Source organism: Desmodus rotundus, chromosome 2 (genome assembly GCF_022682495.2).
Source record: "Desmodus rotundus isolate HL8 chromosome 2, HLdesRot8A.1, whole genome shotgun sequence".
NCBI lineage: Eukaryota > Metazoa > Chordata > Mammalia > Chiroptera > Phyllostomidae > Desmodus > Desmodus rotundus.
Window position 1 is genome coordinate 38,704,321 of NC_071388.1, and position 18,506 is coordinate 38,722,826.

At 37.6% G+C, this 18,506-nt stretch overlaps 1 protein-coding gene across 6 annotated transcripts in view; it reads left to right on the forward strand.

The window, feature by feature from the left end:
• Positions 1 to 18,506, forward strand: part of KCNMB2 (potassium calcium-activated channel subfamily M regulatory beta subunit 2) — a 321,616-nt gene that overhangs the window by 125,975 nt on the left and 177,135 nt on the right. Inside the window, exon 1 of one of the 6 annotated variants that reach the window (XM_053918103.2) lies at positions 14,740 to 14,784. The exons of the other annotated variants lie outside the window; for them this stretch is intronic. Within the exon in view, the coding sequence (XP_053774078.1) occupies positions 14,765 to 14,784 (20 nt within the window). The 5' untranslated portion in view covers positions 14,740 to 14,764. Of the gene's footprint in view, positions 1 to 14,739; positions 14,785 to 18,506 lie in introns of those variants that run through there. 6 annotated transcript variants of the gene reach the window in all.

Here is an 18,506-nt window from a genome sequence, read left to right on the forward strand (position 1 = left end):
GGGAGCATCATTTGTATATCACCAAAAGGTCACAGGTTCAATTCCAGGTCAGGGCATATACCTAGGCTGCCAGTTTGATCCTTGGTCATTGCATGTATGGAAGGCAATCAATTAATGTTTCTCTCTCACATCAAGGTCTCTCTCTCTCTGTCCTCCCTCTATTTCCTTCTCTGCCCTCCCTTCCTCTGTCTCTAATATCAATAAACATATTTATAAAAATTAAAAAATATATATCAGCCCTGGCTGGTGTAGCTCAGTGGATTGAGCACAGGCCTTCAAACCAAAGGGTCACCACTTTGATTCCTAGTCAGGGCACATGCCTGGGTTGCGGGCCAGGTCCCCAGAAGGGGGCATGTGAGAGGCAACCACATATTAATGTTTCTCTCCCTCTCTTTCTCCTTCCCTTCTCCTGTCTCCAAAAATAAATAAACAAAATCTTTAAATATATATATCTATATGTAGCAAATTAATCTTTTATTTATGCAATATACACACATCTATATGTACATAGTAAAAGGTCTGGAGTAACACGTGACAAGGGATTGATAGTAGTTACCTCTAGAAAATGAAAGTGAGCAGCTGGGATATTAGTGAGCACTTTCTACTTTCTGCTCTTCTGTGTTATTTAAACTATTTTAAACAAATACGTGCTGTTTGTTTAAAAAAAAAGATTAAAAGTCATAAGGAACCTGAAGTCACACAAGCAGCCACTGGCAGTCACAATGCAGCACAGTTTCTTCCAGAATGTACCCGTAAGTTTACAGTTTAGATCTCCCTCCTGAAATTCACTTACTCTCTCTAAGGCAGAGAGCAATGCAATGAAGAACTAAGAGAAAAAACAAAATCCTTCTAAGGAAAATCAATTAAAGCACGGACAGAGGCCATGGCAGCAATCATAAACACGTTCCCTGCCAAAGGATAAATATACACGTCTTGACAAGAAGGTTTATCCAAAACAGTGTTGCGTCACATCAGCCGGTTCTCCCCAGAGTGCAATTCGTCACGGCACTTCCAACTATTCTATTAAGTTACCCTGGCAGATGTGGTCAGGTGCACATAACTACCCCTGATTGCATCCCTCCAATTAGCAGTTCTTTTCTAACTGAATTTAAACCTCAGCAGTCTCGCGGCAGGCAGAAGAGTGGGATTTTTAGAAATACCATAATATTCAACAACACAGTTTATAACTATCATCGACACACAGAACCATGAAGCAAGGCAACAAGGATGGAGTAGAACGTCAATATAAGAAACTCAAAATTACTCCCAAAATTCCAAGAATATTGAGAATGGACAAGTTAAATAAAGTGAAAATAGATTCCCGCTTTAGAGCAGGGTGGCCTTTTACTGGCAGGGGAATATCAGGAGACTAAATGGAAGCATCCAAAGATGGTTGAAGTAGGCTCCCTTTCCATCCCTAATGTGAACTTCCCCTAAAATACCCAAATAATAATTCGTGGAGTCTTTCTAGTGAAGATACTTATGGTTAGTCTGCTAAGCCTTAGAGTGGTCTATAACCCTCTCAAGGTATAGTCTTAGTCCAAATACTTTTTAGATTAGTAAAAAAAAAAAGTGTGAGCGATGCTTAAAAACATGTAGTTCACTGAAGATAGTAATTCTCTGTTAGTTACATGTAGCTACAAGCTCAAATAAAAACCCAAGTCACATCTGGAAAGTTCAATGCTCTCAGCATTCAAGCAGGCATCATCTGGCCACATCCTACAAACACACATGTACACTTGTATACAAACACACACACACACACACACTCACTTGGCAATTTTAGCTTAGAGAAAACTCATATAGACTATAACATACAAGTGACTTAAAATTTTTCTCCAAAATCACATGAAAACAGAAAGCCAGTCCATTTAGCTAATACAACTTGTCTCCTTTCGGAAAAACACTGTCTCCCTGTTTTCTATTTTTAATCCAATGTCAGAAAGGAGAAAAGCATTGAGTAATTTTTTTAAATCAGGCAAACAACAAAATCCATCCCCTTGCCTTACATTTAGATAAGTGTATAAAAATCCTGAAAACTCCATATTATGTTGCTCAGGTGGGGATATTTCAGCAAAAATCATTTTACTAAAGATACATTTACAATGCAAACTTTACAAAAGTGTCAAGCAGCCTTGTGCTTTAAAATGTATATTCGCACTCTACAGATTAACCACCTAATGGCTCCAAAGGAACAATTACAGCAAGACACATTGCTGTTAGCATAATTGAGACATGTTCATTTAAAGGTAAACATCCTACCACCCGGTAGCTCTAGGTACGGCAGTTGAACAATAATGAATATTCACATGAATTAGTAAGATGCTTTCGAACTTTTCAGCACTTAACAGAGGTAGTTAAATCACAACCCAGCCAGCATGCTATGAGTCTACTGAAGGTGGCCCTGGCATGTCCCCATTTAAGGTTTTCTCATTCCCGTATTTACCCTTGCCGATATTTGACCAGAGTCAGAAAGGTTAATGTAAGTAATCAAAGCTTCTGGGTGGACATATATAAAAGTAAAAATGTGTGTATATACATACGCATCTATACACATGTAGTCACGTGCTGTTTTAGGCAGGGAGTGATATGTTCTGTGAGAGGCATTATCAGGTGGTTTCATCATTGTGCAAACATCATAGAGTGCACTTACACGAGTTTAGGTGGTACAGCCCACTACGGCAGCTGTGTGTGCTGTACTTCATACTACTGGCAGTGCAGTAGGTTTGTTTACACCAGTATCTCCACAAACAGGTGAGTGAGGTGTTGTGCTACAACATTGCAATGGTGTGATATGACTAAGTGATAGAAATGGGTCAGCTCTTTGATAGAACCTTAGGGAACCACCATCATACACGTGGTCCATCGGTGACTGACATAAAATTATGTGGCACGTGACTGTGTGTATGTGTGTGTGTCTAAGTAGCTCAATTAAGGAAGGTAACGTTTACCAGTCAATATCTTCTGTTTGAAATTTACCTGAGACCTAGAACGTAAGGGGAAATGTCCTGAGCAACCAACAGAAATGTGTAAAGTGAAGATTAATTAGACTGCCTATATAATACATCTAAATGGCTCATAGAAAGTATTCAATAAATGATCACTTTATTATCATTATTGACTCCACATGGTTACAAAAAGGATTCAAAATGACTTACCCTAGAAAACCTACTTGATTAAAAGCAACTATGAAATGGAGGAGACATTTTTTCTATAGCCAGGCCCACTTACAATAGCAATGAGTTAGAGTTAGCATTCTGACAATGAGGAAGAAAATATAGAAATTATAAAAGGTCGACATAATTCTAAAGAAAGAGAAATGTGAGTCCATTTGTACCAAGACAAATAGTTTAGAATATGTGAAGCAAGGGTGAACATCATTTAGTCTTTGCAAAGCACACACTTTGTGTTCTTAATGATGTTACTGTTAAGAATAGCAGCCATAGAGTCAGACCGATCGGAGTTCAAATCCTAGGTCTACATCCTTGTGCTTTTGTGATCTTGGCTAAATTACTCGCCTATTCTAATCCTTAACTTACCCCTCTCTTAAATGAGGATTGTATCTCTTCCATCACAAAAGTAGGTATAAATGAAATACTGAATGTAAATGGCTAATGCAGGGACCACCACATGCAATCTACTTATTAAACAGTAGCTATATTATTATCACTATACTTTATATAAGAAAATATGGAAATGTGTAATGCATTTTAAAAGATCCCTTTCAAATACCTTATAAAACAATTTTGTCATTTATGGAGGTAATTTTCATTTACCTAGAAAACTAACATATGGAAAGTTTAATTCCCCGCACAGCCCTGCCATGAATATGAAGACTTGGCTTATAACGTAATAATATAACCAGACGGAGACATATGAGATGATATGTAATCAAAAGGCAGAAGAAAGAACTGTGTCTTTTCTCCCCTTTATCTGGGTCAAAGCAAGTCCACAAATGCTTCAGATTTAAAAGGCTGTTGAATAATTGTTGAAACTGGACCAATCCTTATACCTCTATAACTGTAACTGTACCAGCTTGGAACTATGTTTCTGCTGTCCTTTCATGACACTTCTTTCTTTCTTTATTTGAAATCACAGATAAAGTTTGAATACCTCCAAATACACGCATAAGTGCCAGTGAAATCTTGAGCACCCACAATGTGCGAGGAAGAAATTCCATTTTTTGAAAGAGTACAAACCCTTCAGATGACGTTCATGCTACGATCATGAGGACACTCAGTCATTTAATAGCCACAGTATTCTATAGCTCTTAAGAGGAATGCTACCTGGCCAGTGTGGCTCAGTGGATTGAGCACTGGCCTATGAACCAGAGAGTCGCTGGATTGATTCTAAGCCAGGGCACATGCCTGGGTTGCAGGCCAGGTCCCCAGTAGGGTACACATGAGAGGCAACCACACATCGATGTTTCTCTTCTTCTCTTTCTCCTTCCTTTCCCCTCTCTCTAGAAATAAATAAATAAAATCTTTTTTTAAAAAGGAGGAATGTTAAAAATGGCGGGGGGAGGTGAGTGGGAGAGAAGTACCGAATAACCAGGGCTTCTTCAGTGTTTGAAAGACACTCAAAGAATAGCTATTGAATAAATACATTTACCCTAACTGGAATGTACAGCAATATCTTTAAGATGATACATAGAAAGAATGATAGATAGATGATAGACAAAATTAGAATTGATTCTCTCTATTATTCAGAACTCTGGATCCAAGTGAATATGAAATGTATTGGCTTACTAGGTAAAAACATCAAAAGTTAACTAGCTTTGGCATAGCTAGATCCAAATGCTCAAAAATATCCTATCTTCATTTTTTGGCTCCTTTTCTTTTGGATTGGCTATATCTTCCAGAAAATTCTCTCCATGGGTTAGAATAGATAGCCACCAGCAACTCTAGATCTACATAAACATTGCCCTCAGAAAGACATAAAGGATCTCTCTTCAAGCATCCAAATAGTTACCTCAAAGAGGATTCCATGAGACGTTTCTTGGGTTTGATTTGCCCTGGACCGATCATGGTGACCAGTCATAATATTTAGAAGGACTAGGCATTCTGATTTGCCACCTTGATCCATGCGACCACATCTGTGGAGGTAGGAGGGGAAACAGTGCCACCAGATCAATGGTTTTACCAGAGTCATGGCAGGAGAAAGTGACAGTTTCTAAAAGGGAGGGATGGAGGAGAGACAAAATAATAGGTGTAAACTACAGTACTCTAATTATTTTTGTATCCTCTGTCAGATTCCTCCTTGAGCCTCCAAAGTATTGTACATAGTTGTTCAGTACTCCAGAGTCCCTCGGAATCTCAGCTTTATCAGTGTAGCAGAAATGCTTTTCTCACAATGTGAAGCCCTGAATGTTGTAGGAACTCACTAATCTAAGTGAATAACTTATACAAAAATCTTTGTAAAATGTAAATAATTATACAAATATAAATATTTCGGGGGATAAATTTGTCTTTGACCTTCTGAGAGAGTTAAAAAATTCAGAATTGCTGTCTCAAAATTCAGTGACTCAGAACTGCTTCAGGCAATGGCTTCTGCATCTGTTTCCTTCAACACATATCTTTTTATTGAATGGTTTTTTTTATCCTGATTCACATCATAGAGGTGCTAATATCAAATTTAAAAAATTATGTTATTACCTGTAAGCATAACTCCTATTGTACCCTTGTAATAATGTTTCCCTGTTCCTGGCATTGAGCAAGAGAGCTGGAATGCAGCCACATCTGCTTCCTTCTTGTTAGTTATCACAGAATCTGGTCCGCACTGGCTCTTTCTTTATACACGATGTTTCCCTTAGTACTCAGAAGGAATTCGTTTGTGTTCAATACTCTCAATATATTTCCAGCCCCATACAAGTCTATTCACTATCTTGAAGGTTCAGTGTCTCACCCATTTTTCTAAAATTTCATGACTAAGCTTCTCTCTTAAGGTTTTCTGGTTTTTATATAGTTACAATTATGTTAAAAAGACAAATTATAGTCCTCTAAAACAGGACCATGTTTTACATATTACTTTTTAATTACTCACCATACCCTGCCACCACACACACAAAAAAAATGCCTCTAATGGCTCATTTTTATTGTCTGAGAGAGGAAAAGTGTGTGGAGAAAATGTGAAAATATTTCAGTAATGATAAGAGTAGAAAATCAAGTCTCATTAAAATGAACACCAGCACAATAGAAGTTCACTGTAATTAAAATATTTCCAAGCTCTCTCTGAACAGTGCCCAATAGTAATGATGCCCTTTGATCTTGCTAAAATAAAAGTTTCCTTTGTTGATAACTTCATAACAAAGACTTTATCCCTCAGTTCTTTCCCACTTAATTGTCAATAGCTACTGTGGAGGGGGAAAGCCTGAACACTTGATTCAGGAGTAAAGAGCAAGTGGAACAAGGAGCAGGACCACCAGCTACAACAGCAAAAACCTCCTCACAAAGAAATGACTGCTGGGAGGAATACAAAATGCAGCAGTTTTATTTTTTTTTTTACAAAAAGAAGAGGAAATAAAAAAATAGAATTTACAGACTCTGCCAATAAGAAAAGGGCTTTGACCAAAAAAGTATGCCACCTTACATTACAGTTTTCACCAAAGCTTTACTGATATGCCCTCATAGAGTGCAGTCATTCAACAAGTTTGTGAAGTAGATATTATATTTTTATCATTTTGCAAATTGGGAAACTGAAAATCACATTTCAAGTATTTTTCCCAAGAAAGAGAACTAGCCACCTTCTGATTTAAATATTTTGTACTGTTTCTATAACACCACATCTGCCTGTTGCCCTCCACAAATTAAACACATACTTTCAAAAACACGGAGGCTCTATGTGTCTTCTGAATATAATCTCTAACTCATTACAATGTCATCCTTCCTACTTTTGGGTTGCCCCACATGTCTTTGTCTAAGTTGTAGTTTTACTCCTTAATTGTTTTTCTATAGCTCCCCTTTTAACTAGCATCACCTAACATGTAGATGGCATCTAATAATTTAGATAATGCAGATTGGAATAAGTTTATGGTTATTGAAAAATAACCCCAGTTTTTTCTTATGATAGGTGCTTAATAGTACGATATAAAAGGAAATGAAAAAGAAATGAGATGGTTCAGTATTGCTTACAGTAAGGCAGTTTAGGTCTCCCACAAGCTTTACTATCAGTTTGCAGCATGGAGAACTAAGGGCAGAAGGAGAGTCTTTGTCGATGTGCAAACATGAAAGGCCTCAATGAACCTGCATACTAATTATGAACAGAAGGAAGATCCACTTAAAACACTCCATATATCTCTCCCTTCGAGTTCACCTAACTAAGCAAAAAAATCGCCTCAAAGACACAAGTTCCATTACTTCAATCATTTTTATGATACAGGCTACTCCGAACCTCCCAATTCAGTACATTGGACAGCATCTGTGGGTTAAAAAAAATAGAGCGCCATCTACTGGCCAGGATCCTGCTACGGTACCGTAGTAGTTGAAGTTTCAAATCTTCAGATTTCTAAGGTGAAGATTTTTTTTTTAAAGAAAGCTTTGTAAGGCTCTTTTTACTGAGACTTTTTTTTTCATCATGGTGATGTCTGCGGACCTTCATTTCAGTTCCCTCAAACAGGACAAGCCAGTTCATACAGCCCTGAACAAAGGTATCTGACCAGAGCTGAACAGGGCTCTTCACTTGGGCTCTAATCAGTTCTGTATGATCCAGCCATAGTAATTGCTTTACAAAGAGAGCATAAGAAATGGCTAAGCCTTCAAGTTTGCTAGAGTTGCAAATGCTTTGAAGTTCCAATTCTAATGTTGCTAATGTATCTTCCCAAGCAAACTCTAAAAACGTGTTAAGTAAATATTTGGTAATTGAATAGTGAAAGAATATTTGTAAGTGAGGTTAACTATGTGGATTGACACATTTTCCTTGTGGATATAATTTCATACTTAATTGAGCCAGTTAAATAAAAAAATGATATGATTACACCTGAAATTCTCTTTTCTCTGTACAAAACCATTTTCCTTTAAATTTTTTAATTAAAAATAAACCATGTGCACTGACTCAACCATCCTTCCTTAGTATTTATTCCATGCAATTAGTCCTAGAAAATGTCCTATTTGCTTAGAGAAATAATCATTCTGTGGCATTCATAATAGTAAAGTTCTCAAACCAGACACCCTAAATTATAGAAATAAATTCTTACATTGGTACATCAATATTGAGTAGAAAACAGATCAGAAAGGAATATGCCTGGAGACAGTAAGATTTTCTGGAGTAGGTATTTGTACTTAGGCATTTTGAAGACGGTGTCTATAATAACACTTTATGACCCCTTTCTATGGTATTCCCCGGGAATACCTTGTTTTGAAAGCATGCATCAGTTCAGCACTTTTGTACCTAAGACATTACCTAAATAGATTCTCACTATGACCTTATAAAATAGTTAAGGCAGGAACCAGCTACCTCATTTTAAGGAAGAACAAACTGAGGCTCAGAGAAATTAGTTAACTTTTCAAAGTCATATGACTAAGGTGTTCTAGAATGGGGTCTAAAGCCCAGTTCCACTGGCTCAAACTCTATTCTACATCAGTAATCCTCATGTACCTACAGACACACCTCCTGCATGAAGGTGGATAACCCACTTGCTTGTCTCTTCACATGTTCATGTCCTCTGCACTGCATCTTTGTTTTCTCCCTGCTGAAGCGAAGAGAAGGATAGGCAGGCGGACAGGAAGGAATAATGTGCTTTCTGGAATGGTATTTAACCATGTGCTTAAAATTGTTTTAGTCAACAATGCTTAATTTCTGAACTTTAAAATTGCTGTGTGAAGAACAATAATGGCAATTGGGAGTAAAATATTATTTCACTTGCAATCTTTGCTCTAAAATGCTCTGACAACATATACCAACTTGAGAAACCATCTCCTTATTTCAGCCTTGCCCTTATCAAATCATCTTCCACATTGTAAAACTCTGTCCTTGTTGATTCACTCTAAAAAAAACCCCTATAGGCTCCTGCTTGCCCTCAAGACAAAGAACAAACTTCTTAGGGTGAACTTCCAGGCTATCCTCCTTTCCTAACTCTCCTTTTCTCTCCACACTTCTGCAACACTCTCTCTCCAGTGAAACTGAGCACCTTTGCAGTTACCCAGTACAGCCCCTGTCATTTTATATCACCATGCCTTTGCCCATAAAGGAAGGTCCGTTTATGCCTGTTCTATCTCAAAACTCTTTCTGCAAACTCAGTTCAAGCATCTGACTATAAAACTCCTTGGCCATCTTTCCGCTCCTCCACAAAGCAGGGTTAATGATTCTCTCCTTTGTGCATATCTAGATTAGGGTTAACTATTAGGTTCTACTTTGGCACCTACCATGGGACTTTGTAATCAGTTGTTTGTGTGTCTCCTTCCATGTTTTATCTTAATGCCCCTGTTCCTGGCATGCTACATAGCAAGGTATAGCAGATACTCAATAAACATTTGCTGAATGATCAATGAATGCTTGAATACCCATTGAACAGAGTAGCTAATAAAACAGAAATCTATTCATTTTTTTTCAAGGGTAGAACCATTCCAAGAACAAATGTTGTCTGGTCCTTCCTCTATTCTAACTAATACTAACGTAAGATTACCAAGGACCTAAAATGTACGACCTCAGTATATAATAATATAGTTGTTTAGAATCTTATGCCTGGAGGAAATTAAAAGGAATATTTATTCCTGTTATGCAAAATTCTAGTGCTATTTTTACTGCCCTTGAGCAAGACTTGTCATCGTGTGCATTTTGATTATTGGTATGCTTTCCATTGCCCCCCTTCAGTTCTGCATCTTTAAAAATAAAATAGTGAGATGAAACACATGGAAATTCTAGAATTTTTTTGGCAAATGTGGACCCTGTGAATAATGACCTTATTCAGTCCACACTCAATCCTTAGAACAGCACTTACCTAGCATGAAAAGCAACCACCAAATTGGAAGAACTTCATTGAGACATAGTATGAGAGGTTATGATTTTCAAAAATAAATATCTAAACAAAGGTTTGAAATAACTAAAAATGGATCTAGAACTAATTTTATAATTAAGGGCTTGTTTTCAGTGTTTTTTTAATCATTTATTTTCAAATTTACAGCAACATGGGAGGTTCTCCAGAGACTGTTGTAAATATTATGTGAATTATAATTGCAAGTCTAACCACAAATATAAATATTTGAAAAAACATATACACACATATGTTTTAGGAGAGAAATATTTTAAGTAGTAGCCACAAAGTTTATAATTTCAGATGAAATTCAGTATAGATAAATGCAGTCAGAGTTCATGGAATTGCTTCACGTTCAGTCTTGAAAACAAATTCAACACTTTAACAAAGATTTATTTAGCAACAATGTTGTATGAGGCATACTACTAAACCCTGTGGGGAATGAAGTAAACAGGATTTCGTTTCTGCCTTCTAGATGCCTTGTGTGTAGTAGCAAAGGTAAGGCTTCTACACAAGTAAAGCCTGCGATCCATGTTCAAGGAGAGATCAAAGTGACAACCAAGTGCAGAGAGATACTCCATGCCTAGAGGAAACCAAGAGCCACTTCATAGAGAGGAGTTGCTGTCAGGAACAAATGGCATAATATACATGAAAGTACTCTGCAAATTGTAAAATCCTGTTCCAATATTAGATGACTTTTTCCAAGAGCAAAACAGAACATGTTACACTCCAAATTAGACATCAAAGAGGATAGTTGGATTACACACTTCTAGAGTCCATTAAGGACACAGAAACCAAGGAAATGCACAGTATACCACAGACAAGGTGATGACAGGAAAAACAAATCCTCGTGGAGGAACAGCCAGAAGTAGAGGCTTGTTTGAGATCAAGGTTGCTCGAGAATCTAGACAGCAGGTTCTTGTCACTTTAATTTGGCTCTTCTCAGGGCTCCTCTTCTTCTTTCTACAGAACCACACGAGCTTTTTTATCTCCTCTGCATATCTTTCCTCTCTCTGCCTTGGGAGTATTTCTCCTTCATATTCCACTTGTCCTTACTCACCTTGGCCTCAGGCTCTACCTGAGAGCTGCCCTCTATATATACATCTTTTCCATATCAGACCAATTAGACATCCTTGTTAAGCTTAAGGATTGGCTGCTCTTGAATCAGGGGGTTGACCATTGCCCAATCAACTTTGATCAGGGAAAAGGGGTCATGTGGTTCAAGGTATGAACATTTGGCTTTTCTCTTTCATTCACACATTTATTCAATCACTCAATGGTCTACGTACTAGGTGATACAATGTGAACAAGATTTGTTGTTAACATCCTTGTCTTTGTGATGCTTTCATTCTACTTGGGAAAGGCCATAATAAAAGTAAGACAATAGACAAACACAGTAAATTTAGCTGGTGATAAATCCTATGAAAATATAAAAATATATTATAAGTATGACTGGGGGTGGGGATAGGAGAGACGCTAACTTTGGCTGGATGGTTACCGAAGTAAGAGTTACCCTGTGAGTAGAAAAGTAGGGAGTGATGTGGTGTGGTCGTGGGACATGTAATACATAAGACTCATGTAAAATGTATCAAGGCTGCTAAGTCATCGTACCAGTTCTTCTCTCAAACAAGTTTAAACTTAACCTATCGAGTTTAAAATATATGTACTGGCTATGAGGAGCTATGAAGAATCGACTTACAAGCATAGGAGCACAAATCCAAGACAATCTGGCGATAGCAATAAATGATAAACCATCTAGGATTTATTGATAGAGTAAAAGCCAGTTCAAAATAAAGCATGTAAAAATAATTTTAGATACAGAGAAGGGATCATGATCATTACTAGTATAAACCAGAGTGAAAGGAAGGACATTGAATCCCAAGCCAGGCAGTCACTGACCAATGCCACTTTTTGGAAATTGTGAGTAATCTAAAAAATGCCTACAACATGTACTCATGGTGTTCAATGGAGAAAACATTACCAAGACTGAATTTCATTAGGAAAAAAACTTTATATGCATATAGTTGTCATCCCTTTTGGAGTATTACTTAAAATCCCCTTTGGAATATCCCCACACCATTTATTAGCCTAAGTGCATTGTAATCTCCACAGCTCTATGTCATAAAAATACAATTTTTGTCAAAAGTGTCTCCCTAATTTAGAGATTACGTTCTCAAGTCCTGTCACTTTTTCTACATCACCCTAAGCTCATGTAAAATCAGATAACTAACATGCCTAACATATTTTAATTGCTTTCTCATTATCCAGATCATGGGTTACCTACTTTGACAAATACAGTTGGGAAATATTGAACCGATCACTTTTTTCAATTAACCTCCTCCCATATCCATCACTAATTCCTCTTCACAAGTTAAATTACACTGAATTTTTTTCTGCAAAATGAACTTTTTTCTAGATTCATTTTTCAATGTCTTCTTTAGATCTTCCAGAAATAGGAGGACTTTTTTTGTTTATATGATTTTGTTTATGTGTATATTTATAAAAATTCAACAAAATATTCTCTTGAGAAACATCATGGCATAGAGAAACGACCTGAAATAAATATTATTTTTACCACTAAATAGTTGAGTGACCATAAATAACAAGTTATTTAACTTTTCTGAAACTTAGCTCCTCAATGGTAAAATTTCTAACTGAAAGATACGATACATGTAAAATGTAACGAAGATTCCACAGTCTTAGTCCTCTTTCAGGATGGAATGATTTTCTTATGTGTGATTGACTGTAGGAGGAAAGGGAAATAATGTGCTTTGGGCAGTCTTAAAGTGCACATTATTCACTTGATGGATGAAATGGCTACCTTAAAACAATTAATACATATTAAAATACCTGTCTCAGAAAAAAGTTATTATAAAAACTGCAATTATATGCTCAGGATAATTGGATACTTAAAATATGATCCATTTCCTATTTGTATTTTACAAGGTAACATAAGCAATTATGCTACGATCATTTGCTAATCTTATAATGGTCATTGGCTAAATCTTATTTTCTCATCTAAACAAGAATTAAGTTATACAAATATTTTTAAAAAGGGTCTCAGTCTTTTTGGCTAAAAATTTATCAAAGCCATTGTTTAATTCAATAATTGGAGATGATCTTATGTGATCATAATTACTCATTTCAGAAATTCAAACTTCTATTTTTAATATGACTGAGTCACAAAATGTTAAAATAATGATTTTCCTTTGATTAACTATTTTACCATGATGACCTCGAGAGTATAGAATTTGGAAGAAAATAAATTTTCTTGTCATGGGTAAAATTGACTGGCTGTGTAATCTTGGAAAGTTACTTAACCTTGCTGAGGCCCCAAAATCTCATTTATAATAGTGGAAATGATGTCTGCCCTATCCTCTTCATGGAGCATTCTTTCGATGGGCATAAAAGCAATCAGAAAACTCCGAGACACCAAGAGAAAAAAGAAGGAACTAGGCAGAGTTAGGGGCTCCTTTCTTTGAGTTTCCAAACAGGCTATTCACTGCCCTTCACACTTTTATAATTTTCTGCTCTCATGGCTGAAAATGATACAACAGCAGCGGGAAGAGTAGAAACCTGGGGTCTGGGTTGCTCTAGATTAAACCATTTGCTCTCAGAGACCAGGAAAGCCTGGGTCCAAAATCACTTATTTAACAGAAAGTGTTATTTTTGTGATGTTTTGTGATATCCAGCTTCCGTAAGAGAACTAACAAAGGAGACACAGCAGACAAAAGGCAGCCAGCCAGAGATCGTCCTGGCCAAAGGGGTTAGCATCTCTGCTTCAAGAAGGTGATGAGAGGGGTGGCTCAGTGGTTTTTGCCTTCCAGCCAAAAGACATGTTTACTGGCTCCGGAGTAGTCTACTGTCTACCATAAAAATCCTGGAACAAGGACAAGAAATTGGTCCAAGGTTGGGCATTAGAGGGGCCTTACATTTATAGGCTAAGATAAATTGGTGAGGCTTAGTGGAAGACATTGCATGGCACTCTGCCCCAGGCACTAGTTGTTCTGACGTTGCAGGACAGAGCCTGCTCAGCCTCACATACTCGTTCTCTCTCCCTCCTTCCCTCTCCCAGATCTGAAGTTTGTATTTAAAAACAAAGTTATCCCTATTTCTTGATGTTGCATCAAATAGTCAGATTTCTACTATATTAACATCACATAGGCAGGAGCCACGCAAATGTACTTTCTTGCTAAAAGGGCAAGTTGATTCTCACACCTGCTGTGTTCCACTGGCAAAACATTGTCATACCTCCCTCCATCCTGATCTTCAAAAAACAAGGAGAAACCATCCAAGGTGGAGCCATTTTTGTATCTTGTATTTGTGCATGTTGTGTCCTTACTTCTAACAAGGTTTGTCTGTCAACATTTTCAGATTTAGTAGCAAAGTGCTTCTTGACAGACTAAGAGAGGGGTCCATAGAGGAAGATTCATCATCTGATTAAGGCTTATGGGCCAATTAAAACTCTCTGGACAGGATCCTCTTTCCCACTTAGGTTGCAATGAACAGAAAGCAGATTATCTCTCCAGGAAATTAAACTCTAAAAGTACTTGTGGTTTTAAGACTCTGGCAGAACGTGTTGAAAACAGCATCATCATAATACCCTTGTACAGACACTAATTTTAATGGCTCTTTTGTCTCACATGATGCATGATGAAATTTATGAAGGTCTGTTTTCCTCCCCCAGGGTCATTTCTCTTTTTTTCCAGAGAGCCAATCTGCACCACTTAAGTTCAAACCATTATATTAGCCATTCTTTTCTCTAGATTAGAGGACTTCTTTTTAATTGTCCGTATCATGGCCACCATGCATCAAAGGTAGGATCATTTTTTTCCACTTATTTTCTCTGCTAGAAACCCAAATTCGTACAGGAGGAGTGTTTAGGGTTGGGAAGAAGACGGAGTCAGAGATCTGATCTGGGTCTTTGAATATACCAAGCCCAGATACTTCATACAATAACATATTCAGGTTCTGTGCGACTTGTTTCCCTTACAGATGGAGGATGGACTGACTGGGACTAAACCCAGAGACTTAAGCATCTGATGAAAGCTGCCTGAATAATTTTGCATTTTTGTTATTAAAGCAATATAGCACTAGTTTTCTGGGACACTGTGGTCTCGCTTAAACATGTATAAACTGCTTAATTAGAGATTATAGCACTATTGGGAGAGAAAGCAAAAGTGATCATTTGTATGATAATGTGAGCTGATAATTTAGGAATGATTCATTCTCATAAATGTTCCAGTTCTACCATGTAAGTTTATTACTTCATCCGTATGGTGAAACAGAAGTCCTATCCAAAAAGTAAGGCCTTTTAAAAAACAATCTTTAAATGATTTTTTTTTCTGTGTGGTAGAATGGCACATAAAATGGTAAGATTTCAGGGGGTGTGGATTGTCACAGCTCCCTCGCTGCTGTTTCTCTGCTCTGGGCTCTGGGCCCTTTGCCTTGTCCACACAGACCAGGGCAGCTGGTATGGGCACATTCATGGAGCGAGAGGGGATTTATGGAGGGAGTTCAAGTTTGGAATGGGGGATTTGACCAGATGAATTCGAAGTTTTCTTCCAACCCTGATTTTCTCCTGCCCTGCCCAGGAGGTGGAAATGATTTCCAGCTGCAAACACCAGCAGAGATCCAAATTAAAAAGAAATTGTGATATGCCGTTGGACAGAAAAAAAATAGTAAATGTGGTTGTGCGTCAAACAGAGTCAGAGGCTAGACTATTTTAGTCAACATTTTTTTAAAAGTCAGTTTTTGAAGGCAGACAGTTATGTTATAATCTTTCTCAGAAGATGAGAAAGGGATAGGAGATGTGGGCTTTTCCAAAAGCACATTTCCAAAGGTGAAAAATATAATCTCTACAATAAAATAAGTAAATCTGATACAAGGTAAAATTGTGTGATGGTTAAATATCCTACCCTATTTTTTTCAGATAGATAGATAAATAATACATACTTAGAACACAAATATATTTTCTAAACACATTTTAATACATTTCTTTTTAATTTTTTTAGTAGCCTAAGTAATATATGACCATATGTCCTTTGTATTATCTTTACTAGAGGTGATCATTGTTAACTTGTTCTTGAATATTCTCAAATATTTACATATATTTTGTGTCACAGTTTTCAATTTTATATAGTCTGATATGTCACTCTACCCCTATGGTTTCAGTGTTTGATGTCAAAATTATAAAATCAGCCCCCTCTCCTTTTTCTAGGACAAAATAGATTTTGTGTGTGTTTAAAACTTTAATCGACTTTTAATTTGCTTGGATAATATGAGATAAACATTCTTTTTATTCCAAATGGCTATGATAAAACAGCCTCCCCTTCCTTTACTGATCTGAAATGCCGCATGCATCATATAAGCGTTGCAGTTGGGAGAGAAGGCATGGCCTGCACCCTATGCTGCCCCATTGGTCTACTACTCTTCCTCTGCCGATGTTGTACAGGTGTTAGCTTCTTTGGGTTTTGTACTATATTTTTCTACATACTGGGAAAATCTTTATTTAACCATTTTTAACAGACAACCTCTAATAAATTTTTCAGCAGAGATAAATTATCCCCACCAGAGCTAAGGTCTGGGAAATTTTGGGAAATGGAGAGTGGGGGGAAAAAACCCTGAAGTCCAAAGATCTTTCTCCCTCAATAAAAAGAATTTGGTGGGTTGACTATATTTTCCAGTGATCTCTCTGTGGGAGATGTCCAGGCGACTCTGCCTGACCCCACTGGAAGACAGCAGCTACCTGAGCATCTGCACAGGCCAGGGATTGTAACCTTGACCAGATTTGGTCCCTGCCTTTAAGGAGTTCACGGCCCAGCAGGCACAGACACCCAGGTGGAAAAGGGTCTTATTGCAACGAGAAGAGGAACACAAGGTTAAAATTCCTGCCACCATCACCCAAGGGAAAAGCAATAGAGTCCTATCAGTGAATAATTCATTTAACTAATGGGAAAGAGGAACACTTTCCAGCAACTTTTAAGCAGGGAGATGGCAGAAAGTAATTGAAACTCCGCCTAGGAGTATGTCACAAACCTCAAATGAAAGCTTCTTCATTTAGTTCTCGCCACATATTTCTCTACTGAAACAAATTGCTCTTTGAGAAAGGAGATCCCTGTTAAAGTAATGCTGCTTTTTAAATGTTTATTTTGTACCAGAAACACATACATACATACATATGTATGTGTATATATAATTTTTATTTTTTTAATTTATGATTTCTTATATATGTATACACATATATGTATGTCATATGAGTATGTATATATACATCTTCATTTATTCATGACAAGCACCTGGGAGGTAGCTATTAAGCCTTTTATTTCACATTTGAAGACACTGAGGCTCAGCTACTCAGAATCATCACACTCTTAGAGTCCCTTAGGTAATTACCACACTACTGTATAAGCCTCAGGCTTCTCGTGGAGAAAACATAGGGTCTATGCAAAAGACCACTGTGAGTAAGTTATGAGATCATGGATATAAAACATGCAGCATGGGGCCTTGCATGTAGAAAGGGATCAACTATTAAGTGGCCAAAAGAACCTACATAAATAAAGTGATTCCCCTCGGACTTAAATCAAACACTCCATATTTATTTAGGATGGGTTTTTCTTAACTATCTTCTATAGCCTTAGGGGGAGGGGAGAAGGTCCTTTCATAAAAGGAAGGGTAAGTTCATCTAAAAAGGTATTTATTTACTCCAGCATTCCAACAGCTCAGCTTTACCTTCCAAGCCCCCCAGTCAGGTCAATAGCAGTTTTCCAGACACCGGATTTCTGACAGAAGTACTAAGAAATCACGCATTTTACCAGCATGCTTAGTTCTACCTGATCCCACATCCAAACATAGAAGCCTGCACCAAGATTCAAATGGATAGTGTGTCCGCATCCCACAGAAAATGCCCACCTCTGATCCCCACAGTCGGTCATGGTGGCTGAGAGATAGCCACACACCACAGGGATTCAGGCTGCAGTTCTCCTTGAGCTGAGCCCAACCAGTGTCCACTCATTTGACAAGAGACAGTGTGAGTCCATCAGGAAGGGAAGTGGCCCGTTCAGATCACAGTTTCCTAACCTGGGCCCAGACTAGCCATTCAGTAAATACTGATACTTGCTGGTTAATTGATGGGAGTGGCAGGACAAGATGAAACCTTGGTCACAGAACGCCATTCTGCCATTCCCTAAGGCAGGAGGCCCAAAGAAAGTTGTAACATTTCAAATTGTTCATTATGACCTGAGAATGTTTTTAATGATCTCCTTGTCTAAACCTACAAAGAGGTGAGATCAAGTCAGGCCTGTTTCCATATCAGTACATTAAAAATTACCAGCCCAAATGTGTTATGGTGAAGGGGAGGGTTGGAATAAGATTAAAATGTCATTCCATTGAGATTTGGAACAGTTTAACAAGAGATACTGCATCTAAGAGTTATTCTTTCCTTTACTCTTCCTTCTCTCTCCTGTTTGGTGCTAGAGGGTCATGGAGAGAAAGAAAGAGGAAAGAAGAGAAAATGATATTTTCAAGAAGCATGGGTGGA